This window comes from Aotus nancymaae, unplaced genomic scaffold (assembly GCF_030222135.1).
Source record: "Aotus nancymaae isolate 86718 unplaced genomic scaffold, 86718_ANA_hifiasm-v0.15.2.pri h1tg000008l, whole genome shotgun sequence".
Classification (NCBI taxonomy): Eukaryota; Metazoa; Chordata; class Mammalia; order Primates; family Aotidae; genus Aotus; species Aotus nancymaae.
In genome coordinates, this window is record NW_026988419.1 from 50,984,658 (window position 1) to 51,011,991 (window position 27,334).

Below are 27,334 nucleotides of genomic sequence, written 5' to 3' on the forward strand. Positions count from 1 at the left end.
GGTGGTAACTGAATGCATATATTGGAAGATAATATAATTCTAAAATACGTATATTAAAAGAAAAATGAACTTGTGTAAACTTAAGCTCATTTATCCCCTGGAAGAGCAGAAAATAATTTCATTTTTTTGAAAGTTCTTTGAACAGCTTTTTGGAAGAGGTTTCCAGGATTCCAAATCCTAATATGTGTATTGATACTGAGGCTTTGGACTAATTCTCTGGGGGTTACTGCCTTTTTTTTTTTTATGCCCACTGAAAATAGAGCATTTCAAACAAATAAACTGATCTCTGATCTTTAAGCATCCCAGTAACCCTTTGAAACAAATCCATAGTTATTTGTACCAAGGACTGTATTAAAGCAGTACTGTCTGTGTTATTTATTCCGTTCCAACGTCATTTTTAAACATCCTCTTTCTTCTCTCCCAGTAGGTAAAGTAAAGTAGAGCGCTTAGGTCTGGGTCATGGAGGAATTATCTGGAGGTCAGTTTGAGAGCCACTGTGTAAAACATTTCTTAAATAGGTAGCTACAAAGTTGTGAAGGCCCTTACAAAAATTTCTGAAGTTGGTGGTATTGGTTTTTGGAGTCTGGAGCTTAAATAAGAGTTTGTCAGTAGTCATGGTCTAAATAGTTGGTTAGTACCAAGGTCATTTAATCATTTTTTTTACACACAAAAAATATTCTGAACACAATTGAAACCTTCAGGACAAGACATTTATGTTTTAAGAATATCCTTAAATGATTCCCGTCATGTATCTTATTTTATTATCTTAATGATAAGCATGTATTTTTTTGTTGTTGTTGATCTTATAAATGTGCTACCATCTAGTTTTTGATTCCTAACAGCTCCTTCACACTAAAATATTGCCATGGCACAGTTTTCCCATCTGTTGAGAAAAGATGGCGACTAATAAGAGTGGCACATTTCAGGGCTGGTGTGCTATCGCAACATCTAGTGTTTTAGTACTGAGGGCAGTGAAGTATGCGGTGTTCCTTACAGTAATGGAGTGTGGGAATGTTTTCCTCTTAGCAAAGTCTGTGTATTTCCACAGCTGAACTCGGGATCCAGAGAAAAACCACAAGATGATAAGACCAGATGATTGTGATCAGATTTCTGTTCCCCACTACGTGATCATTCATTTTTGTCAAAAGAAATACCCATCCTGTCCTGGGTTGGAATTGGTAAAGAACTTTGCATTGTGAGTAGGACACATAAAACATTTTAGGATGAATAGAAGTGGAATTTGATAGATTTCCCCAAAATGTTTGGGAAAAGATTTATGCCTCACTAGGAACAGCAAGAGTAGCAGCATCACATGAGTCAACTCCTGGTAATTTTTAATTCTTGCTCTTATTTCAATTATATCGTCTCATTATTTTCTCTCTCTCTCAGTTTCTACATTTCTCCTCTTAACCTATTCTGTAAATTTCTTAGTAGACTTTTTTTTTTTTTTTTAAACCAATGGGGGTTTCCTAGTTTGCTTTAGGAGGCAGTCAGGATACCCCCTTTTGTAAGGCAGTAAATTGGAAATAAGAATCTGGTGAAGGTCCACATGATGGTTAGTTTCCATTCTCCATTGTACCAAACTCTGCAGGGAAAGAACCATATTTAACCTCAAATCTTCAATTATTTAGGTCAGAAAACACTTGGCATAGAAGAGACACTCAAATTTTGCAACTCAATAGATTATTGATAGAAAATATGTTTGTTGCCTCTACAAACAATTTGAAATCAATATGATCTCTAAATATCTTCAGATTATTAGGGGCAAATATTGTATTAAAAGAATAATTCTTTGAAAAGGAAAATCTGGCTACTCTGATATCACCACTCTGTTGAAAACTAGGGAAGATAAACTGGCTTCCAGCCAATGAGAGTCCATGTGGACCTACTGCTGGCTGCAGATCCCTGATTCAAAGGCAAGAGCCACATACTGGTTTGTCTGCTGAAAATCAGGAGATGACCTCCCTGGTGGAAGTCCACGTGACTCATCTCTGCATCCTTTCTCCTTTCTACTCTGATTTCTGTAAGGGTCTCACCTCTTTCCTCAGTACCCACTCTTAAGAACTGCTTTTCTCCTTAACATGATCCTACCAAAAAGTATCAAACAGTACCTTGATTTCCTTTCTGAGGTATTTAGGGAGCATATTTACTTTGTCAGATTCATCAGAAGTTTGGCTTCTTGGTAGGGTTGTTAAATGGACAACATGTTTGGGTGATTTGGGAGAGAATGGGAGAAGCCAGGCCCCTCTAATAGAGCAACCCTGGGGAGCTGTAGTTGATTCACTTCCCAACTGTCCTGTACAGTTAGGCATGTGGCATCCAGTGGGTGACTGACCAGAGCCACCATCTCAAGGGCAGCTGTTCTTTCTCTCCTGTGCCTTCTCAGTTCTCTTTTGTGTTCTCATTACTCCACCATATTGGTTTTTCTTGATTTTTTTTTCAAGCGAATATCACTATTTGCTTCTACTGCACTTCCTTTTTTATTGTTCTCCTTTTCTCTTAGTCTTTATTGTTTTCCATTTTGAACATTCAGAGATCCATCAAGAAAAGCAAAATAACAGAAACGGAGAGGTAAACACCAGTCGAAGTATTATAGTAGTATATTACTATACCCTGAAAGTCATTGAAAGATGGTTTTTTGGAGTCAGAATGTCTGCTAGAATTTGGAATTTGCCACTCCTGAGACTAGGGCAAGCTAAACTTTTAAGTTTATCTGTTTGTCCCTCCTCACAATCTGTAAAATGGATCCTAATAATAGTACCCAATTTATGGCGTAGTGAGCATTCAGTGACACAATGAATCTAAACGTATTTGCACTACACAGAACAGAATTTTTGTCTATTATTAAATAATTTAGCATTTTAGGTGTTAAAGAAAATTTAGATTAAATTGGATATTTGTCATTTTCCTTATGAGAGGGTAAGTTTCTGTTTTGTTTGCCACTGTTTCTCTAACTCCTAAGATATTTTCCACCAGGTAGAGATGCAACAAGTTTGTTGAATGAATGAATGAATGCATCTCTTCTAATCCTCTTATTTTAGGAATGAGCTGTTAGGCTCAAAAGCAAAAGCTTTTTCTTCAAGATTGGTAACAGAGTTGGGGACTAAATCTAAGGCTTTCTCTTCCTACACCAGTGTCCTTTCTGGGAGCACAGTGCCATTTGCTCAATATTTGTTTATTTATATGGTAAATGAATAGGAAGCTGTGTGGTAGTAAGAGGATAAACTTTGATAATGAAGTATGCTTGCTATCAAATTCTAACATTCTTATTAAAATAATTGGCACACCATTTATCTTCTACATTTTCATCTGTAAATTGAGGTGATTTCTACTTTATAGAACTATTGTGAGGATTAACCGAGATAATCTTTGTAGAGCCCCTAGTCCCATTTTTTTTTTTTTTTTTTTTTTTGCTCACCCCAGCCCCCAACTTTGTAGCTAGACTTCTTATAGATTCACTTTATTTTTCATTCCTTCTCGAATCGCCTGTGGTCAGATTTGACTCCTACCACTCCACAGCTCACTTGTCAAGGTCAGTCCTCATCTGACTTTACCTATTAAGAGTCTGACAAGTAGTCACACTATCCTCCTTGATAAAACTTTCTTCACCTATCTTCTCAGATGTCATTCTTCTGGTTCTCCTCCTACCCCACTGGGCTGCTTTTTCCCAGTCTCTTTCTTGGGTATTCTCATTTTCCCATGTCTGTCCTCTAACTTCTTATTGTCTCTGATTCTGTTCTCTGGTTGGACCTTCTCTAGTTTCTAGCTTCAAATACTATCTAAATGCTCATGTCTTTTAAATTTATATCTCTATTCTAGAGCTCTCCTCTCAATTCCAGATTTATAAATCTTCTACTTAAATATTAACTTAGAGGTCTAATAAACTTCTCAAACTTACTGTGTTTTACAATGAACTCCACATTTTCTCCTGTAATCTCTAAATATGTGCTTCCTATAGATTTTTCCATTTCAGTAAGTGGGAACTTAATTATTCTGACTGTCCAAACCAAAAGCGCTTGGAGATCGGCTAGATTCCACTCTTTCTCTCATTCTACATCTGTACCATCAACAAATCCTGTTGCCTCTTCTTTTGAAATATATCCATGTTTGAGCAGCACCACTGCCACCATTGTGGTGTTATACACTCTCATTTCTCACCTGGAGTATTGTATTACTAATATCTGTCTAACCATGTCCCCCATCAGTCTCTCTTCTCCATGGAGCAGCTTTGTTTTTGTTTTAAGACTGGGTCTTACTGTCGCCTAGGCTGGAATGCAGTGTTGAGCATAGCTCACTGTAGCCTTTAATTCCTGGACACAAGTGATCCTTTTGCCTTAGCCTTTCCAGTAGCTGGGACTACAGATATACAATCACACTCGACTAATTTTTCTTTTTAACTTTTACTAGAGATGGGGGGGGGTCTCCCTTTGCTGCCCAGGCTAGTCTTGAACTCCTGACCTGGAGTAATCTTTCTGCATCAGCCTCCCAAAGTGCTAGCATTATAGACATGAGCCACTGTGCCCGGCCCAGATGCTAATTTAAAAGTGTACATTACAACACATCGTTCTTCTGCATGTTGAGTGTAAAATCCAATGTCTTTAATGTAGTCTATATCTCCCTAAATGGGCTACTTGCACCTGACCCCTCTACTCTTATGCCTTATCCCTCTCCTGCTTTCTCACTAGCACCAGCCACATCTTACTGTTACTGTTCCTTGAACACACTAAACATGCTTTTGCCACAGGACCTTGATGCTTACCGTTCCCTCTGCCCAGAAACCCTTAGAACCAGCTGTGTGTTAAAATTGAGATATTTACTGATTTTTTTTAGAGAGCTGAATGGGGTATATATAATATATTATATAACACTCACAACTGGTTCGTGGTCGTGTTTCATAATCAAACAATATTTCTGAATGAAACATTAAGAATACCCATGCTAAGAGGGATAAGTAAAAACTGAAATCTCATTGTCAATTCAGCTGCAGAATGAGGTCAGCTTAGGATTTGCTGCCAAATGACTTAAGAAAAAAATGTTTTTGGAGCTTTGGGCATTTCAGAATTGCAGACGAGAAATTCTGGACCCGTACCTACACAGCTTGCTCCCTTATTTTGTTCCAATCTTTGTTCAACAATTATTTATTGGGTAGTCAAGGAAGATCTCTGTCTAAAAGGCTTCTCTGTGTGGAACAAGACTGGCATGTGAAAAGTTTCCAGTTAACAATATTGAAAGAGTGAATGAAGCTCAAATCATTTTTCACTCAAATACATATTATTTAGAAGACAGTGGCCAGTTTAAGAATAGTTAATCATTATTGGAAGCAAAGTACTATTTGATTAGGGATAGTTAACACAAACACGTATTAGTATTAGGGATATGTGAAATACTTAATGGATGAGTCATCTGCTGACATAAAACCCATTATCTGTTTTAGTTCCTGGTAGCCTAACTGGTTGAACTTTGTCTCATTGATCTGTTATTGATTTGGCCTATAACATTAAGTTACTTTTTAATGTAATTTCATCCTTTTTGATTGCTATGTGTGTTCTTCAAGCATTTTCAAACAGTTGATAGATAGTTGAAAGATATCGCTATTTCAATCTACTTAAAATTTTTAATACATTCATTTTAAGTACCACTTATAGAACTAATTGAAAAATAAAGGATAGTGAAAAACTTCTGTGAAGATCTGAAATTTTAACATTCATTTATTTTCCTTATATAGAGGAACTTAGTCTCTCTAAAGGATTATGTGTAATAAAATATCATAATGATATTTTTCTTAGTTTTGGTTGAGTATACTCCACAGGAGAAAGTTAAGCATGGGTAGGAATTATTGTAGTACCACATTCTCAAACAATTCTCCAGTAAGAAAGATTTTATGTATTTCCAGAAATCATTTTTCTCCTCTTTAGAGCTTTGGGACCATAATGATATTTAAATTGCTAATCTGTTTTAAGTAATTATAATAAATTGTTTAACATTTATATTCTATCAACTTTGTAATTTGTATAATTTTTTTCAGGGGAACAATTGAAAAATTTTTAAGAAAATTGGTAATACAGAAGTTGTCTTACGGTTTTACTATATTTTAAAAAGTTGACATCTGATCTACTGACTGAAATCCTTCAATCTTTTTTTTTCCTCTCCAAGATTAGATAGAGTGGATGTGATTTTACTTTTTAATTTGCATTATGGAGAGTTTTTGGGAGTTTTATGAAAAGGATTTTTTTGGGATTTTACTTTTTAATTTGCAATATGGAGAGTTTTTGGGAGTTTTATGAAAAGGAATTTTTTGGGAGTTTTATGAAAAGGACTTCATTTATTTTGATAGTGATACTTAAGTTGCATAAGAAGATGCTTTTTTAAAATATAAGTGGTCATTTGCGTGCAGCCTTAAAGTTAGCAAACATGCCTTTGAGTAGTCACTATTTTTGAAGGTCTTTATTTATATCTGATTGCAATGGCTTATATTCAACAGTGCTCCTACTAAATGAAATAAAAATGGATGCCTCTTCTGCTACAGAGGCACAGGTGGACATCTTGGTAGCAAGCCCCATGCGGTGTGACACATGGCACAGCCCAACATGGGGGCAAAGAGCATGCGGCTTGAGCTAGGAGTCATTTTATGGCTCCTTTACTGTAGATTTGTGTTTTTCTGTGGAACAACCATTATTGGAGATATTTATATAGTATAATGTTTATTTTTCATTAAATGCTTATTATGATTTCTTAAAAAGAGTCAAGACTTGATTAGCAGAACCTATTTAGAAGCCAGAGTTCCCCTGCTCCACCCCTTGCTATCTATATAAATGATATTTTTGACTCTGTCCTTTATAATGTTGGCACCCTGTGCATATTAGATGTAATCAGGGCTGAAAGGAAACTTGAATCCATCTGGAAGCAATAAACTTTTCTAAAAGACTGCACAGTGTTATTTAATCCTGTGACTTCTTACTGTGAGTGAAATTAAGGTTTGATGCAGTTGTGTCACATCGTATTGATATCAAATTTATCTTTCTAAAAAAAACTGACAGTAGTGTTACAGCACAGAGGAGAGGATGGCTTGCTCTAATCCTATAAGCTATTTTACATTGATTACATGCTACATAGTATATTTAAGTATATAAAATACTTGATCTAGAATGTTTAAGCTTTCTCTAAAATTTTCTCATCAGGTAATACTTTCTCACCTTCACCTTTAATTCTGGCTTCTTACCATAGTACTATGCGGCAGTAATTGTGTTATGATGAATATCATTTAAAAATCATTATAAAGTAGAAACACACTTGTATAATTACCATCTATGTAGAATGCCAAGGTAAAAACACTGAGCTTATTTTAGTATCTGACTTTTTGAATCAATTTAAGGCTTTTTCAATATAAGTGGCTTCCTTTAATTTCCACTCCAAAATGTCCTTTAAAATTTTGTTTCACTTCAAATACGGTGGTAGGGTATCATATTTCATGTGACTAGGAGTCTAAATTATAAGCTGACTAGCATAATTTGTGAAGTATATGTGTGCTTAAGATTTAAGGTATTTATTAAGACTTTAAATTTTATTAAGACAAACTTTTTTTTTATTGTACTTTAGATTCTGGGGCACATGTGCAGATCATGCAAGATTGTTGCATAGGTACATTCACATCAAGGTGGTTTGTTGCCACCATCCCCCCATCACCTATACCTGACATTTCTCCCCACATTATCCCTCTCCCACCCTCCCTCCCACTATCCCTCCCGTAGCAGCCCCCCGACGGACCCTGGTGTGTGATGCTCCCCTCTTTGTGTCCAGGTGTTCTCATTGTTCAATACCCACCTATGAATGAGAACATGCGGTGTTTGATTTTCTGTTCTTGTGTCAGTTTGCTGAGAATGATGGTTTCCTCCAACTAAAAATAACTTAGAAACTTAGGAAATTTGACTATATTTTATAAGTAATTTCCTTGTAATTTTTCTTTCTTGTGAAATTAATTCTTACTGATTTACTTAACTATCTTTCTCAATGCCAAAAATGAAAACCAAATGTATTTGTCAACTATATGCTTTTAATTGTGGAAATGAAAGATTCATATCCCCCATTTGCCTAGCATATTAAAAATAAACATGACCTTTGTCTTGAATGTTATTAAGTTGTATTTTAAAAATCAAACCATGATAAACTATATTAAAATTGCTTATCACCTTCCCTTTGTCTCCAGTAAGTCTAGACCTAAAAATACTCATTATATGAATAAACGGATTTTTACAAATACTTTTTAGAACATCTTGAATTAGGTGTGTTTGAAGCTTACTTTTGGATGTTCAGTCAACTTGGCTTCTGACAGTTTCTTTTTATCCTCCCTCTCTTCTCTGCCACTGTGCACCCCAAAATGATCCCTGACTGCAGTGGTGCTGTTGCTGGCATCAGGAAGGTGGAATGAGGAGTTCAGATATCCTAAAGGCTGTTAGGTGAATGTCTTCCACCTCTTTTATGTTCCTAGGACTAGTCTTCAAGTAAAAAATAACAATTACTTTAATCTCTCAGGTAAAGGTTCTTCTCCTTTCCAGCAACACAGATCTGCCCCTGCCGAGTTCAGACATCCTGAAATTTGAACAGTTGTTCTGAATACTTTCTTGTCATCTTATGATCAAATAATGAGAGCATTGAGGGGAGAACTGAATGTGCATGGTATAAAAGTGAGACTTTTACTGTTTTTAAGTAGCAGAACTCTTTGGATAATTTAGAGGGCTGTGCGATATCTTTACCATGACAGCTGGGAAGTGATGGGATCTGACCTGCAGAGGTACTACTTTGACTGAGAATAATGGCAGAGGTGAGAGCAAAGTACATAGGACTATCCTTGAGGTTCTCAGGAAAAAAAGAGTATCAGTGAGTTGAACCGTGAGATGTAAGGGCCTTTACCAATAAGGAAGCCCATACTCAGACATAATCCTTAGACCCTGGCAATAGAAGCCATGTGGTTTAGATCTCATCCTGTTCCTACAGTCCGGCAAGTCCAGGCCACAAAAGGTTTAAGCACTCTATCCTTTGTTCTCATAGAAACAGCTGCCCATGGAGGTTCAGTTACACTAATATTAACATTGTAATATACACAAAGAAGTACCTGGAATGTAGTTGGTATTCAAACTTGTTAAATGAAAAAAGTAAACTTTTGGACTTAATTTGAGCTACTACGGTTTCATTCTTTCTCTAATTCCTCCCACTACCACCATCTTAAAAGCACTATTTAATTAGTATTTTATAACAAGTGATTAAGGGTTTTCAAAGACCTTTGAACCTTCACCTTCTGGTAAGTTAATAACTTCTGATATGCGGCTAAATGTTATCTGAGTAATAGTGGACCTTAATAGTTCAGAGGGACTGAAAAATGCAGGTTATTTTTTAGAAGAGTGACTCGGTGTGCTTTGACAGTTGGTTAATGTTTGAAAAGACTGGAGTCAAGAAGGCCTTCCATGTGCTAGGAAATGAAGGAGCAAAGGTCCAGAGGTGGAAATGCATACAGTGTGATTAAGGGATCTTCTGGTTGATAGTAAATACAGCCAATAACAAATTTTATTGGAAGCCTAGCCTGTGTTTGAAGCATTAGCGAGGTGCTGGGATACAGAGATTAGAGATGAGGATAATGATGAAGATATTGTTGAAGTGAATTACTGAGAAGCTAGAGAAAGGGCCAATTACCATAATCTGAAGCTCATAAGGAATCGGTGCAAAGATCATCTGGTATGGTATATATGAACTGTGTATGTAGCTGAAGTGATATGTGTACACTGATATGTAGCTGAAGTGATAATGCCAAAGAAATGACTAGATTTTATGATTAAGATGAATCCATTAAGGTCATATTTTCTATTGATGCCATTTTTGGAGACCTTCCCCAACACTGTACATTTATAAATGTTTTTCTTGAGGCACTGAGATAGAAGTGGACATATAAAAGGAAAGGCCTGGGTAAATACATAAGTAGATAGTAAAATCAAGGGATAAATAATCTCAACAAAAGTGCCCTTCTTGAAATGAATGAAAATGATGAAAGCCCATCACATTGCATGATGAAGTTAGGGTATAGAATATGAAGTATTTTGAATTGGTTTATTTCATTATGTTTCAGATGTAATAGGAACTTGTTGCATAGAAAGTGTAAAAATAATCTAGCAATTAAACTTTAGGTATTTAATATAAGATGATGAAAACAATGCATAAATCATGCCATTTTAGGCTTCATTTTCATAAGGTTATGCCTGTCTTTATAAGATTGTATAACAGGAGTTCTAGCTTTTTGGTTTGGAACCTCGTTATACTTTGAAAACCATGAAGACCGTTTATTTAAGTTATAACCATAGATATTTGTTATATTAGAAATTAAATAGACATTAAAAATATTTACTATTTAAAAATAACAGTATAGCTGGGTGTGGTAGCTCACACCTGTAATCTCAGCACTATGGGAGGCTGAGGCAGGCAGATCACTTGAGGTCAGGAGTTCAAGATCAGCCGATATGGTAAAACCCCATCTCTACTAAAAATACAAAAATTAGCCAGGTGTGGTGGCAGGCACCTGTAATCTCAGCTACTCAGGAAGTTAGGCACGAGAATTGCTTGAACCCAGGGGTGGAGGTTGCAGTAAGCGGAAATTGCACCACTGTACTCCAGCCTGGGTGACAGAGCAAGACTCTGTCTCAATAAATAAATAAATAAAATAAAAATAACTGTAAATAAGTTCATTGCATATTAAAATAAATAACATATTTGTATTAAAAATAGCTAAACAGTCATAAGAGCAATACCTCTCTACTATTTTAAATTTTTTTCAAATCTCCCTTTTCTAAAAAAAAAAAATTGTGTAAGTTTAAGGGGTACAAGTACAATTTTGTTGCATGGATATATTGCTTAATGGTGAAGTCTGAGAATTTAGTGTATCATCACCCAAAGAATATACATTGTACTCATTAAATAATTTTTTGACACTTACCCCTTCACCCTCTTGAATCTCCTTTGTCTATTATTCCACACTGTGTTCCTATGTACACATTACTTAGCACCCACTTATAGTGAGAACATGTGGTATTTGACTTTCTGAGTTTTTTCAAGTCTGGATTAATAGAACATAACTGAATTCTCAGAATGCTTCTGCTTCCAGTCTGTTATGAATATGTTGTTTTGATTGAAGTATCTAAGGAAAATCCAGTTTAATACACATGTACAGCTGAAAAGGAAGCGTCTTTTAATAATATGTTCAGATAATTGTGGATGTTCTCTTTTGATAATATAGCAAAACTTGTCAAGTGCTAATTTCTTCAAGGCTGGTTATAATGTAGAATCTGAAAACATATCAATTTAATTGTGGTCTGCTATTTGAAAATTTATTGGTCTGTCTTATCCTTTGAATGGATATTTTTTACCCATGTATGATTTTATAATATCTTGTATTGGCCTTTTGGAAAATTTTGTTTACTCTTTTACAAAGTCTCTGTGTTGATACATTTTATTACATAATATTTTCAAAAGTCTAATAATATCACTGCCAGTCTCATAAGAAAATTCTTTAAGATTAGAAAGCTGTTAAGCTCATCATCATACAAGTTTTACAAAAATCTAATTTTACTTGAAACCTTGTATTTTTTCTTTGACAAAGCTCTCAGTTGCTTTCCTTTAGTGATTGACTCACTTTGCTCATTTTCCAGAAAATGTTTGCCAAATGCTGGTGCCTAAATACCAGAGTCTGTATTGTCAGTTGATCTTGCAAGTAAAAAGTGGTGTTCTATGAAAAACAGCTAGTTCAGCTAGCTGTTCACTTACACTGAAATGATATAAGTGCTTCTCCTGGAGCAAACCACCACTTCCATTTGTAGCAGAAATGCTGTATATATACTTTCCATTGTTATTACCCATAAAAATTTTTAAAATGTATTCAAGGGTAGAGATTTTTAAAAAAATAAGTGTTATTGCTTAATCAAGAAGAGTCAAATGAAATCGGATTTTTTAAACTGAGTTTGAGTTAGTGAAGAATGATCAATTACTAGTAAAATTTGGTGCCCCACCTTGGTTCATACTGACACTCCAGGAGTTTTATCCACTATTTCTTTTGCACCTTTAGTACAAATGTCAATGGTAAAAAAGATAAATAACATCTTTAATACTATTATAAAAATCATTTTTACCCTGTGTACTCTTTGAGACTACAAATTGAGAATTGGTGATGAAAGTGTTTATCATAAGTGTTGAAAGGATTTACTTAATTCACCAATTTCTCCTCAATATTTGTTTATATAAAGCAAGACAGCAGCAGCCCTATTTGTTTAAACCCTAGTTTAACCTGACATATAGACAAAACATTTGATATATAGACATATAGACATAACATTTTATTAATGGTAGAGATCTAGGAAAAAATAATTTCTAAGAACTAGCCAGAATAGTTAGAATCTGAATAAATCATACATCAAGAAAAAAGCTTTAGAAGATTGTCTGTGATTGAAAGTCAAACAGCTCTCATTTACTATTATTCTGTTCTTTTTCAAAGAATTTACCAATTTTATGTGATATTTATGATTAAACATAAACCATGTAATTTAGCATTGTTAGTGTCATAGGTATTAAATGTTTGGAATAAAGATTAGCATTTTATTGTCTATATTTTAAAATTCAATAACATTTAGATTTTGACTGTTTCATTAATTCATTTTAGACTTCATGTGAAAATATCTGTATATCCTCAAGTGCTTACATTCTTAAGTATCTCAGCCATTTACACGTGATAGAAATAACTAAATGAAAAAAACTGCAGATGGAAGTTCAATATTTTTTGTTTGAACTGATAAAATGTGACATTTGCATATTGGACTGGAATTTTCTGTCTTTCTGAAAATGATCGAAAATGTTTCTCTAATTCTTTTACTGGATAAGAAGGCTGTTTCTTTGTTGTCACTCTTGATATGTATTTAGGAACTTAAGCTTTTCTGCTAACAAATGTTATATCATAAATCTTGAGGATAGTAATACATTGTGATGGGTTTTCAGTAAACTACAGCAACAGCCCTAGCCCTATTTGTTTAAACCATGCTTTAACCTGATTATTAACAATTAAATTGTGTTTTCTTCTTTAAAGTGTATTTAAAATTATTGGTCCCTTGCTTCACAGATTTATCTCAGTATGTGGTGTATTCAAACAGAATTTTGTATTTTTAATTAGGGGATTAGATAACTAATTCTGAAGAGCCAAAAAAAAATTGTTAGACATCACATTGCTTAACCATCTAATATACCATAAGTGTGCGTATACACTATGTTGTGGGAGCCATCTATCAGGCAGACCTGTTTTTTTAGGCAGTATTTTAAAAAGTGGACATGTGCAGAAACTGTGAGCACAATTAGCGCCAAGCAGATAAATCCAGCTCTAATCCTGTTTACGGTCTACATCAGACAGATGTGCCAAGATTGATTTAGACAAGCCCGAGGCTTACAGTAATATTTTTAAAAGTGCCATTCACCGTTCTATTTTTGTTAAACCTTTGCTAAATAGTCTTAAGTGTTGTTGGTTTTGCTCTTCTTATTAACCACTGTAACCTACTTTAAGCAGGTCCTGCTTTGCTCTTACGGTGACAAGGTAACCTGCCAGGAGAGGTTATCTTTATTCCCTGTAATTAAGTTGACTTTTTCCCCCTAAGAAAATACAACAATAGGAAGTGGGTGCTGAATTAAATAAATAGCATGATACCCAGTAGATGTATACTTAAATCCCTTGCAAGAACAGATGGTCCCCAGTATCTCTGTAAGTAATGTGAGAGGACAGTTAATGTTCTGAAACAACTAGCTATAACCAGTATGATACTAATGAACCAGTAGATTTCAAATAATAAACCACATGCCACCAAGCAAAATTATATATCATTCATAAGGATTTAATTCTCATACCTGCAAGAAAGTGTCAGTACATGATTTCTATATTTTTGTCTACTCATAAGAAATCAAATATCGGTTTATGAATAGAGTTCCATTTCATATTTTTTACCAATAAAGGTATGTTTTGACATTAAGGTAGAATTAAAGTTACATTTGAAATACATGTCCCAAAGTATGTGGGAATTTTTTTAAACTTCTCTTTTACTATACTGTCTGCATATATTGGGCTGTGTATGGAAATGTGGCTTTTACATACAATTAGGAAAACAATTGCTTTTATTTCTGGCAGAAACTCATACTATAACAGGAGTAGCTAGCATAGATAAAAATTTAAGCAGCCATATAAGATGTAATTTTTTTGGCACTTAACAATTTATAAGTAAAATTTTATAAACAAGTATTTTTCTGATTCATATGGAAAATAAAATGAGTCTGAGTCATTCTTAAAGTGATACTGCAAAGGTGTATAGATAAGCAATCCATTTTTAAATATACCCAAAACAACAATTTTCTCTCTCAATATGGTTTGTTTTTCCTTTTTTCTCTTTAATCATATTTCTCATATGTATTTGTGTATTCTAAGAATGTCCAAAGAGTAAGTGTTTTGGAGTGGGGGTTGAGAAAGAAAGATCTTTTTAGATTTCAGCTGATTCTATAAGATGATCTCTAGAACCTTCAACCTTCAACCTTCACTGAGGTTAGCTGAAGGGCTTTTCACCTGGAAACCTGAGAAACCTTAGAAACCTTCTGCCTTAGTGCTCTCTCAAGTCTAGGAAGCCAGTGGCCTGAGGCCCCACAGAGCCAGCTGGTCTACTCCTCATATGAGAACTTCAGAAATAATACAAAAACTAGCAAAGCACCATCTAATTTGATAACTGATTAAGCAATATTTAGATGGCTCAAGACTTTAAATACAAACATTTTAAGCTTGTTTATAGGATACTAACAAGTTTTATTCCCAAAGACTATATTCAGAGTGAGAAAATAATTTTCCTTAAAGCTAATATTATACACATGTTATGTGTATACACATGTTAGGAACTAGTTATGTGCAAAATCAAGTGAATCTTGTGATTAGAACTGGTCAGATTTACTCATGTAACATAAATGGTTAGTATTGGCAAAATGAGTAATAGATCAGGTTTTCTATGTGAGATATTGACACTTGAGAGATTTATAATGTTTTACTGCTGTGAAAAATGGAATGCTGAAGAATATTTGTCTATTGTTACACATTTATAAACAGAATTCACAAATTACTAATTTCAAATAACTAAATATTTCTTGTAAGTCTATAGTTTTTGCTTTTAATTTCTTCTTGTAACTTTGTGAAAAAGACCATTCATATGTAAACCTCAGATTTTGATCTGCACACAAATGCAGAAGTAGAGATTGGAAGCGTGAGCTGGAAAAGCAGGAAATACTGCTCAGATCCTTATAAGGATTTTCGAATTTTCACTTCTGGGTGCTCCTGGTTGCTGCAATCTAACTTTCCATCTCCTTGAAGGCCACCTCAGTTTCTGATGAAATACTCCTCAGTTAATTTATACATATGCCGTCTTGCTGTTTTCCTAAGGAGTACAGGCAGAACTGTGATTCACCTACTGTTTTAAGTTTGGCTAGATTTAAAACAGATTATCTCACTTATATGTGGAATCCAAAAAAGTCGAACTCACAGAAGCAGAGAGTACAATTTTGATTGCCAAGAGCTGGGGGAGCGGGAGGCAAGGGTATGACGGTGAAAGGATAGAAAATTTCAGTTAGATGGAATGAGTAAGTTCTGGATCTATTGTAGAGCATGGTGACTTTGGCTAATAATGCATACTTGAAAATTGCTAAGAGACTAGATCTTAAATGTTCTCACCACATACCAAGAAAAGGTGTGAGGTAATGAATATGTTAATTAGTTTGATCTAATCATTTCACATTGTAAACATGTATCAGTACCTCACATTGTACAGCATAAATAGATACAATTTTTAGTGGTCAGTTATGCTGTAATAAACATATACATAAACATGTATGATTTTTATTGGTCAATTATACTGTAATAAAACTGCCAAAAATAGTTATAATTTAAAAAGTAATTTGGAAGAAAAAATAGCAAGTGGTTGGAGATTAAGGAAGGTGGGACCAGTAAATCTCCCGAGGAGAGGCATACAATAGTTTTGTTTTTTTTTTTTAAGTCCTTCATTAGTCTTATAATTTTTAATATGGATAATTTCTTGACACTAATCCAGTTACGTATCTATGAGAACGCTGTGGATAAAACTAAAAACCTTAAAGTTGAGTAAAATAAACCAGATACAAAGAAGCACACACTTTACGGTTACATTCATATGAAGTTCTAGAAAAGGCAAAACTAAGCTATAGTAACAATCAAAATCATAGTCCTGAGGAAATTACTGGAGAGTGGCATGAGGAAATGTTCTAGAATAGTGGGAAAATTCTATGTCTTTATTGGGATAGTGATTATGTGAGTGCATATACTTGACAAAACTCATGGAATTGGACCTTAAAAATCTGTATTTTTTTAGGTAATTTATACCTTAATAAAAACCAGAACAGATGAGGGTTAATGAGTGTTTCCTTGAAGGTCTTTATATGGGTCAGTTGATAAGGAGTTGTGGTAACAACCATCCAAAATGCTTGGATTCAAATCATGGATCTGTTTCTACCAGATGTATGACCATAGACAAGTTACTTAACATTCTTTCTTCAGTTCCTTCCCTTTTAGGAGAAAGCATCTACTTTTTGTTGTAGAGATTAAATTAGATAATACAAATGAAGTGCCTAGGGCAGTGTCTGGTGTGTAGCACATGTTAAGTATTAGCTACCCTTATTTTTTAGGGAATGGAACTTTTTAAATTAAAACAAATCAAACTATTTTAGGATAAGCAAGTGAAACAGTCTTTTTTTAATCACAGAAATATTTTCACTGAAGACAAATTAGACATTTATATAAGCAAAGTAAACTTACAATCTCATTACCATTCAAATTTTCATATGCATATTCATACTTATATACATATGAAAACATTACACATATGTTATATATTCTATAAATATATACAAAACAGTAATGGAAATGTGCTGTACTATTTTGAACACCTTTCTAGTCAGCTCTACATTTTATTTACTTTTGAGACAGGGTCTCACTCTGTTGCTCAGGCTTGAGTGCAGTAGTGTGATCTCAGCTCACTGGAGGCCGGACATCCCTGGCTAAAGCAATCCTCCCGCCTCAGCCTCCTGAGTAGCTGGGACCACAGGAAAGCACCACCATGCCCAGCTTATTTTGTTTATTTTTTGTAGAGATGAGGTCTCACTATGTTGCCCAGGCTAGTCTCAAACTCCTGGGCTCAAGTGATCCTCCTGCCTCAGCTTCCCAAAACACTGGGATCACAGGCATTAGCCACTGCACTGACCTCTACATTTTAATAGCTGAATAGCCTTCTGTTATATGAAGATACTTTTTTTTACAGAACAAATACTCCATTATTGTACATTTAGGTTGTTTCCAAGTTTCACTCAAATAATGCTTGGGTAAGTATTCTTTTAGCTAAATGTGCATATTATTTATTCCCTTAGGATAAATTCCTGGGAGTAAATTGCTGAATCAAAACCGTGTATATTTTAAAGAATTTTCCTTTTCTACATTAAAAATAATTATAATGTAATTCTGATTATAGGAAAGAAAAATTATGGTGCTTTATCAGAAAAAATTAATCTCATATTTCATACCTCATATTGGATATTTAATAGGCAACCAGTTTTAAATTTGTTGTGTTTTCCACTGGGATTTCTTTTTATCTCCTTTAATAAAAGCAGGATCAGATCCCTCAGATTACTTTGTAACTTACTTTTATTCTACTTTTTCATACCTCTTAGCATGAATGTCTTTCCAGACCAGAATACAGAGATCTCACTTACTCATTTATGAGCTGCAGAAGATGACTATGATTTATTCAACCATTCTCCTATTGAAGAACATGAATATTGCTTCAGATATTTTTGTTATTATAAATATTACTGCAATTAACATTTTAAAGCTTTTGATACATATTCCCCACTTGTTCTTCAGCAATTACCTTTTTTGCATTCCTACTAGCACTGGGGCTACTTCCCTTTAGTTGTACCATCATTTAGCATTATTTTTGATCTTGTGCCAATCTAAAAGGCAAAAAGTGGTATCTTGTTGTTTCAATTTGCATTTCTTTGATTACTAATTAGGTTGAACTTTTTCATATGTTCACCGATCAATTTGCATTTCTTCTTTTGTGAAATGCCTGCTTGGGTCTTTTATGTACTTTACCATTAAAGTGTTTTTCTTGATTAAATAGATTATGTAACTGTCATATGTTGCAAACATTTCTGTCCATTTGGCCTTTGCTTATGACTTTTTATGAGTCTTTAGCACTTTATAGGTATTAAATAATTCTAATGTTAAACATACTGATCTCTGTCTTCTTTGTGTCTTAGGGATTTTTTATTTATGGTTACATAAATTTCTAATCTATAAATACTGGTGTATATTATGAAATAAGGCTCCATTTCCTTTACAAAAGATTAATCGGTTTTAAATCATCCTTTGCTATTTCTAGCTGAGCTTAGCTGCTACCATGATCACATCAGTGAATTTTTAAATGTGTAATTGTTTCCTGATCTGTTCATTTCTCTATCCCTAGATATTTTTGTTGTTATAGCTTTACCAAATATATCTGATAGGGCATCTACTCCCCCTCATTACTTTTTATTTGTTTGTTTAGAGATGGAGTTTTGCTCAGTCACCTAGGCTTGAGTGCAGTGGCGCAATCTCAGCTCACTGCAACCTCCGCCTCCTGGGTTCAAGCGATTCTCCTGCCTCAGCCGCTTGAGTAACTGGGGTTACAGGTGTGCGCCACCACACCTGGCTAATTTTTGTAATTTTTTTTTAGTAGAGACAGGATTTTGCCATGGTGGCCTGGTTGATCTCGAACTCCTGACCGTAGGTGATCTGCCAACCTCGGCCTCCCAAAGTTCTGGGATTAGAGGTATGAGCCACCATGCCTGGCTCCTTCATTGCTTTTAAAACATTTTCTTAATGTAATTATTTTAAGAAAAGTTTCAAATAATTTAATGAGATTCCTTGTCCATTCCTTACATTAAAAAATGTGATTTTTGATTGAAGTTCTATTATAAGTGGTTATTAATAAAGAGATTACTGTCACGGAAAATATGTAATCTTGGAACTTGTTGTATCTCCACTTATTCAATTCATTGTCTCTCAGTAGATTTTGAATGGCTCTTTATCCCACACAAGTCTAGAATCATTTTGCTAAGTTTATTCCTAGACATAACATGCTAATTGATATGGGAATCTCTTTAACTCCATTATGCCTTCTTGGATGTAGACATATTTGTAACCAGCTTCCTCACTGCATTTTTAAATTAGGCCTAATGGCTTTAAGTTTATTACTTTGGATTTTACCAAAAAAAAAAAAAAAAAAAGTGATAACACCTTTAAATAGTTACAGTTTCAGATCCTCTTTTCCCCTAACCATCAATTACTGTCTTTTATTTCACTTCCTTATGTATTGACTAGGATGTCTAGAATAATTGAATAGAATGAGTAATTGATAATAGGTATTCTTGAGCTGTTTTTGGAAATCCTTCTGCATTTCAGTAATGAGTGTGATGTTGGCACTTGGTTTAGTATCTTTAAATTTGCACTTTACAAGATGTTTTACTTTGGAATAGTCATTGAATTGTTAAGTAAAGTAAAGCACAAACGTGAAATTCAGACTAAAGCACAGGACTTCAATGAAAAGTGAAAAGAGTTTATTTCATCACTTTGATTTTTTCTTTCTCTCAGTAGCTGTTTGTCCCCTCTCACCCTCTGGCTTCCTTCCTTTGTGCTCTTACTGTTTTAGGTTTGACTACGTAAGAAGAAACTGTACATTTATATGTGGTACAAATCATAACTAATATTATAAAATTAGCCTAGAAGAAATGATTTGCAATGTATATAATAAAGGACTGATTTCAAGATTATTTGAAGGGCTTTAAGAATTGGTAAGAAAAAAATAGGCAACCAGTTAGAATAAGGCAAAGCATGTGTAGAGGCAACTCTTAAAAAAAAAATACAAAAGTGAGATGGGTCTAATGGTGCACACCTGTAGTCCCAGCTACTAGGGAGACTGAGGCAGGAGGATCACTTGAGCCCAGGAGTTCAGGGCTGTAGTGCACCATGATCATGCCTGCGAATAGCCACTCCACTCTAGGCTGGGCAAACATAAGAAGATTCTGTCTTTAAGAGAAAAAAAAAAAAAAAGAAAAAGAAAAAAGAAATGGAAAGATATTCAGTTTTGTTGTTTCACTAGCTGATTTTTGGAAAACACCCACAAATATAACCAAGCCCACAAGTTAGGTGGGTAAATGATACATTTTATCTATATGCATTCACCAATGTGAAGCAGACGCCAAGCAACACCCCCATGTGGAAGACAAGCTTCCTTAAACTTCATAGGACACTATTTTCCATGTAGTCCATCATAGCGTGAGCATTTTTCATGACCGTTGGTAAGCCTGCTTGCTTTTATTCTTGAGGGCAGAGGAAGGGCGTAAGACCTCCCTGGTCTCTTCCAAGTGTTCTGGGGACCTTGGCCATAAGCCTGCTTGCTCAACAGGTGCAAATAACTGGTAATAAGTTGACCAGATGCAAGTGTATCACTGATGATTTGCTGTGACTGAGTTTGGTTTCCTTTGTATATAATGCCATACTATTCAACTTTTAATTTCTAAGATATTCTTCCTTAAAAGAATCAGGACTTCTTGAGGAATCCAGATGAAGTTGAAACACTGTTTTTATAAGAGAGTAAGGCTGCTTTCAAAGACATCTATAGTTTGTAACAAAAGAGCTAGATTGAAGGGACTCTTGTTCAGTCTGTGACAAGTATGAGTGTTAAAATGGAAACAAGAATTTTTGTTAATGTAACTTCATAATATGATCAGGAGGAACAAACAGTCTAAAATGTGTTAAAATAGTGTGGTCCAGGGACTCAGGGTTGGTGAGGTCACAAGTTTACATAATATTGCTAAGAAGTATTTCACTCTACTTCTCTCCAAGGATATGGTGGAGTTTTCCAGAAGTTATGGGATGCGTGGTGATGGCCTTGTCCTAATGGAGTGTGTGCTTTGTGCTTTGCATTTTTGTCCTTTAAAAACTCTGTTTTAATTTTGAATAGAATAAGTATAGATAGATATAACCTACATAAACCAAAGTTATTTGTGGCCCTCAGTCTTTAAGGGTACACGGTGGGGCCTGAGACTAAAGAGTCTGGGAACTGCTGCACTAGAGAAAAGTCTGACTGATGTAGGTTAATCAGTGAGTATTTACTGACCAGGGGAAGGGCAAACCATTCATTTTCTAAAGACATGCAGAGCATTTCATAAAATACTTTTACTCTACTGATTAAGTGGTGAAAAACCTGTTGAATTGATACTTTGAGAGTGTTGAGTTTTAGGTCACTGGCTAACTCTAGAAGTGGACCAGGAGAAAACCTGAAATGTGAGTCTTCTAAGAAATAAAAGGCCTGAAAATGTTTAGCATTACCCTATCCCATGACCACAATAATTGAGAAAAAGGCTTCTCTTTTTGCTCCCCCCTCTCCCTCCCCCTTTCTCCCATTTCCTTCCTCTTCCTCCCCCTCCTTCCCTCTTTCTTCCCCACTTCCCTCCCCTTTCTCTCCCTCCCTCCCCCTTCCTCTCCCTTCCCTCTCCCTCTCCCACTTCCCTTCCCTTCCTTCCCCTCCCTCCCTCCCCCTCCTCCCCTTCTCCTGCTTTCCCTTCCTCCCCCTCCCTCCTCCTCTCTTCCTCCCCCTCCCTTCCTCCCTCTCCCGTCTTAGTGACCATAGGATCATCCTTACTCCAATTGAAGGATAACATTGTTTGTACTTAAAGGGCTAAAAAGCTAAGAGTCTCTGCTTTCTGTTAGTTTTAGCACTTGAGTCATTTCTGTATCTGTTTCTATTGGTTACTTTTTCTCCTATTTTGGTTCATATATTTTCTGCTTCTTTACATGTCTAGTGATTTTGGATTAGGTAAGTGATATTGTGAATTTTACCATGTAGAGTTGCTGGATTTTTTAAAAAATTCCTGTAAATATTTTTTGGCATTGTTCTAGAATGTAGTTACCTGGAAACAGTGTCATCCTTTTGACGGGCTTGCTTTTAAGCTTTGTTAGTTGGAATCACAGCAGCCTTTAGTCAGCTCACTAAGGAACAGTACTCTTCTTTTTTTTTTTTTTTTTTTTTTGAGACGGAGTTTCGCTCTTGTTACCCAGGCTGGAGTGCAATGGCGCGATCTCGGCTCACCGCAACCTCCGCCTCCTGGGTTCAGGCAATTCTCCTGCCTCAGCCTCCTGAGTAGCTGGGATTACAGGCATGCGCCACCATGCCCAGCTAATTTTTTTGTATTAGTAGAGATGGGGTTTCACAATGTTGACCAGGATGGTCTCGATCTCTTGACCTCGTGATCCACCCGCCTCGGCCTCCCAAAGTGCTGGGATTACAGGCTTGAGCCACCGCGCCCGGCCAGGAACAGTACTCTTCTAAATACTTACCATAATGTCATATGAATTTTCATGATTTTCCCCTTTGGCTGGTGGGAACACCTGTGTCATCTCTGAGCATTGTTCTGTTAATTCTTTTAGTAGTTCTTACCTGGTTTGACACATCTGCTGGTCAATACTTTCAGTTAAAGTCTCGAGGGGACATCTGAAAATCTACAGAGTTCACTGTTCACCCTTATCTTCTGTAGTAAATTGCACAGTGAACTCTCAGGGTTCACTTGGTCTTAGTCACCTTGGCCTTCCTAAATCCAAAGTTCTCCTTTACTCAGGAAGACCACCAGGCCCCATCAGGATTCTCCTGTCTGTCCTGTGACCTGTCCTGTGAGCAGGCAATAGGCTGGGGCTATCATAGGGTTCACTTTGTTTTCCCCCTCTTCAGCTTCACTGTCCTGTGCAACCTGATGTCCAATGTCTGAAAACTGCTGTTTCATGTATCTTATTGTGCTTTTGTAGTTTTAGGTGAAAGGTGAAACTAGTTTCTATTATCCCACATTGGCCAAGGCAGACGTTTTGGAAGTCTTTTTTTAATGTCTAAAACACGTCTACTTTGAGAGTCAATTGAAACGATCTTTTCCACAGTAATTATTTTCTGACCTATAGTTTAAAGATAAGTCATGAAAATTTTATGCCAGTATTTTTTTTAAGTCTGATTATGGATAGATTCAGGGGGCTATTTATTTCCTTTTAGATTGACAGAGTTGATAATATTTCTTGCTCACAATAATTGTTTTTCTTCTTCTTTTTCATATGTGTTACTTTAATGGGAATGTATATTTCCTTTTCATTAAGGCTGCCTTCAACAATTTGTCATAAATTCACTTCTGCTGGTGAATTCTATCTACTATTTTCTCTGTTTCTTTACTTTATCCTTAGTACCAAAGAGCTCCTCATGTGATACCAATTTATTACTAAAATGTCGCCCTGTTTGTTATTGGAATTCTTCATACATTGACTATCCTCAGATGTTGAATGTTGTAGGCCTGTGTAGCAGGGACTCTCTTCTATTTATTCTATTTTTAATCTAATTCTTGACAAAATAAACCCAATTTATATTTTCTTTCCCTTTCCATCTCATATAGGGACTGGCATAAAGGGCAATCCATACAATTACAAATGATAAAGGTATTTTTTGGTTTCAACTATTATTCATACACTTAAGATATAGACACTTTTTTTTTCTTAGCAGTAGTTCATTTTTAACTTTTAGGTTCAGGGTTACATGTGCAGGTTTTTTATATAGATAAATTTGTGTCATATGGGTTTGTTGTACAGATTATTTTATCAAGCAGGTATTAAGCCTAGTACCCATTAATTATTTTTCCTGATCCTTTCCCTTTACCCACTTTCTACCCTCTGGTAGGTCCCAGTATCTGTTGTTCCTCTCTATGGAATACAATGGTTTTAATTGAAAATTTAAATTTTTTTTTCAGGTGATTCTAAGTATGACTGGCTATGTAAAGAAGAATTTATTGAACTCAAAGACATATTCTCTGTGAAACTGAAACGGCGTTGTTCTGTTAAACAGCAGAGAAGTGGTACTTTATTAGGTATCACACTCTTCATTTGCTTGAAAAAGGAACAAAATAAACTAAAGAATTCTACACTTGATCTTATTAATTTAAGTGAAGACCACTGTGACATATGGTTTAGACAGTTCAAGAAAATATTGGCAGGTAAGTACTCCTTATGGGAATTTTTAAAATCAGCTCAGTTTCCTTGATATAGATGATTAATCTAGATGTGTTTTGAATAAAAGCAACTTTTAATGATGTTGAGGTAGTTTCCTTCTGTTCCTAGTTTTTGTGTGTTTTCGTCATGAGAAAGTGTTGAAATTTGTAAGATACTTTTTCTACATTAAGATAATCATATTTTTCCCTACATTCTGTTAATATGGTATCTTACATTAATTGATTTTCATATGTTTAACCACCCTTGCATTCCAGGAATAAATCCCCCTCAGTCATGGTGTATTATCTTTTAAAGATGCTATTGAATTTGGTCTGCTAATATTTTGTTGAGGATGTTTGCATCAATATTCATAAAGCATATTGTTCTGTAGTTTTTTTCTGTACTGTTTGACTTTGGCATCAGGGTAATACTGGCTTCATAGAATTGAGTTGAGAAGTAGCTCTTGAATGACCATTTTCATGAAGAAGCTTAAAAAATATGAAATAAAATTCTTAAATAATTTAGCTCACTTGAGAGTTGTTTTTAGAAGCATATTTATTTTTCTATTAATGTCTCTTTTGAACTTATGTAAGAATGTATCCTCCTTCCACTCACACACTGATGGCAAGTGTGTATATGTGCTCTGTGGCCTAAAAATAAGAAGTTTTTGAATAATCACAAGAGGCCATGCTTTATACTCTGGTAATTGAGAATTACCTATTTCACAGTAGCTTTTTATAAAGGTTAGTATCCAGAGAAAAGAGAACATGTTCATTAGAATATATCTGCTAATGAATTCAGTGTACCTGAAATTTCTAAATGACATTTTCATATTTTGCATACTAAATAAAATTCCTAAGTACAAATATGCAATTCATAAGTACAAATACGATGCAATTTGGATTTCTAGAAGTTATGTAGTTAAAATATGATCTGTTTTAGGATTGATTTCTTTTTGTCGTAGGTTTGTGAATCTTGCTTGTTTTTCCTTTAACTCGTTTCTTTTTGTTTGCCATGTCGATCAGAGTGGAGGCAGCTTGTGTAGTTGATGGCATAGTTTAGGGTTAGATGGCACAGGACAGAAATGGGTGCTAGACAAAGAGCAGTCACAGAGCGATGTTAGAAATTTCCAGTTTCAGCATCATTGATAAGGAAAACCATGAGGACCCAAGTTGATCAAAGGCAGCCAGCTAATAAAGTTATGCTCCTGGGAGATGAGCTGAAGTGACATTACATTAAAATTGGAAGACCCTCTTACTAAGTGGCTCCATGCTTCCCTGTTAGCCTCTTTGGGACTTCCAAAAAGACTTGCTTCTTGCAAAGAGGCAAGAACCCACAGAGGCCATAGTGTAGTTTATCTTTCTGAAAACATAGAAAATATGTATAATTAAATAAAAGCACTTTAATAGTGAATCTTTTACAGTGTTATTTCAAATATATGTCAAGTGATTTAAAAAGTAAAAATAAAAATGAAAATAATTTCAATGGAATTAAATTTATTAACATGACCAGATATTCATAAGACTTGCATGGTCTTGTCTATAAAATAAGGATATGTCATTTAATTAGGAGAGTCAGATATCTTTCTTGCACTTAAAGTCCGAAGAACTCTTCTCCTATGGGGCTTATGAAGGGCTAGGCTGAGGCAACTTCAATATATCTCAGCAATAAAACCAGTAGAAAGTAAGACGCAGAGGACATCACAACAAAGCTCAATCCAGTAAAAGCAATTTTATAGGAGTAGAGGGACTTGTCAAAAACAAAAACAACAACAAAAAACACTGTCCAGATATTCAGCTTAATGCGTGATGTTTTGGTTTGGTCTAGGGTTAAATTGTAGACAAATTACAGAGATGAATAAACTACATATCCTTTGCTGTACCATCCTCTGAAAATGTTACTTTCTGAACCTTTGATTTTGATAAGAAAATGGAGGCACTCAGGAAGTCATTCTCTGGCATGGTCTTGGAGAACAGAGTGATTTTGCTGATTAAAAGCAAATAGATTGACTTTTTAAATCAACTCATGCAAACAAACAGTTTTAAAATCCTCTAATGAAAGTGAAGGAACCTAACCAAGACTGATACATTACTGCTCCATCTCTGTACCAAAGTGGACTCAGGGAGTCCTATGGGAGATGCTGACTCCTTATCCCACTCCCTACAAAGACAGTTCTGGGCCATCTTCATCAGACACAAATGAATGGTTGAGGCTCCAAAGCTCTCTACATTTTTTTTTTTTTTTTTTTTGAGTATCTCACTCTGTCTCCCTGACTGGAGTGCAGTGGCACGATCTTGGCTCACTGCAACCTCTGCCTCCTGGGTTTAAGCAATTCTCCCTGCCTCAGCCTTCCAAGTAGCTGGGATTATAGGCACCTGCCACCACACCTGGGTAATTTTTGTATTACTTAGAGGAGATGGGTTTTCATCATGTTGGGCAGGCTAGTCTTAAACTCCTGACCTCAAGTGATTCCCCCTCTTCGACCTCCCGAAGTGCTGGGATTACAGACATGAGCCATTGTACCTGGCTGGCACTTCTCTTTTAAAATTAGTATTTCAAGAGGTTTTGTCTTTAAGAAATTTCTTTCACTTTCAGGTCCATGTAATTCTGATATTTATTAAAGTGCCTATCCAAGGGGTTTTGGTTGTTTTGTTTTGATTTTCATGTTTCAATTTTTTTTTAATTTCTGCATTAATTTTGTTTATCCAAAATTCAGGTGCATGTTGTTGTTTCCATATGTTTGTGTGGTTTTGAGAATTCCTCTTGTTCTTCGTTTCTAATTTTATTTCATTATGACCTGAGAAGATGCTTGATATGATTTTGATTTTTTTTTATCTTAATGAGACGTGACTTATGACTGTGGTCAAGTTTAGAGAATGTTCCATGTACAGATGTGAAAATTGTATATTCTGTGTTGTTGAGTGGAATATTCTGTAGATGTCTGTCAGGTCCATTTGGTCGAGTCTGACTTAAGTCCAGAGTATACCTTTGTTAGTTTTCTGCCTTGGTGATCTGTCTGGTGCTGTCAGTGGGGTGTTGAAGTCCCCCATTATTATTGTATAGCTATCTTTTTTTCCTTAGGTCTAGTAGTATTTGTTTTATGGACCTGGGTGCTCCGATATTGAGTGCATATTTATTTAGGATAGTTAATCT

General features: G+C 35.2%; 1 protein-coding gene across 1 annotated transcript in view; it reads left to right on the forward strand.

Moving 5' to 3' along the window:
* The window catches only part of CERKL (ceramide kinase like), a 138,977-nt gene that overhangs the window by 35,088 nt on the left and 76,555 nt on the right, over positions 1–27,334 (forward strand). Inside the window, exon 2 of the mRNA XM_064373284.1 lies at positions 23,944–24,186. Coding sequence (XP_064229354.1) covers positions 23,944–24,186 — 243 coding nt within the window. The remainder of the gene's footprint in view (positions 1–23,943; positions 24,187–27,334) is intronic.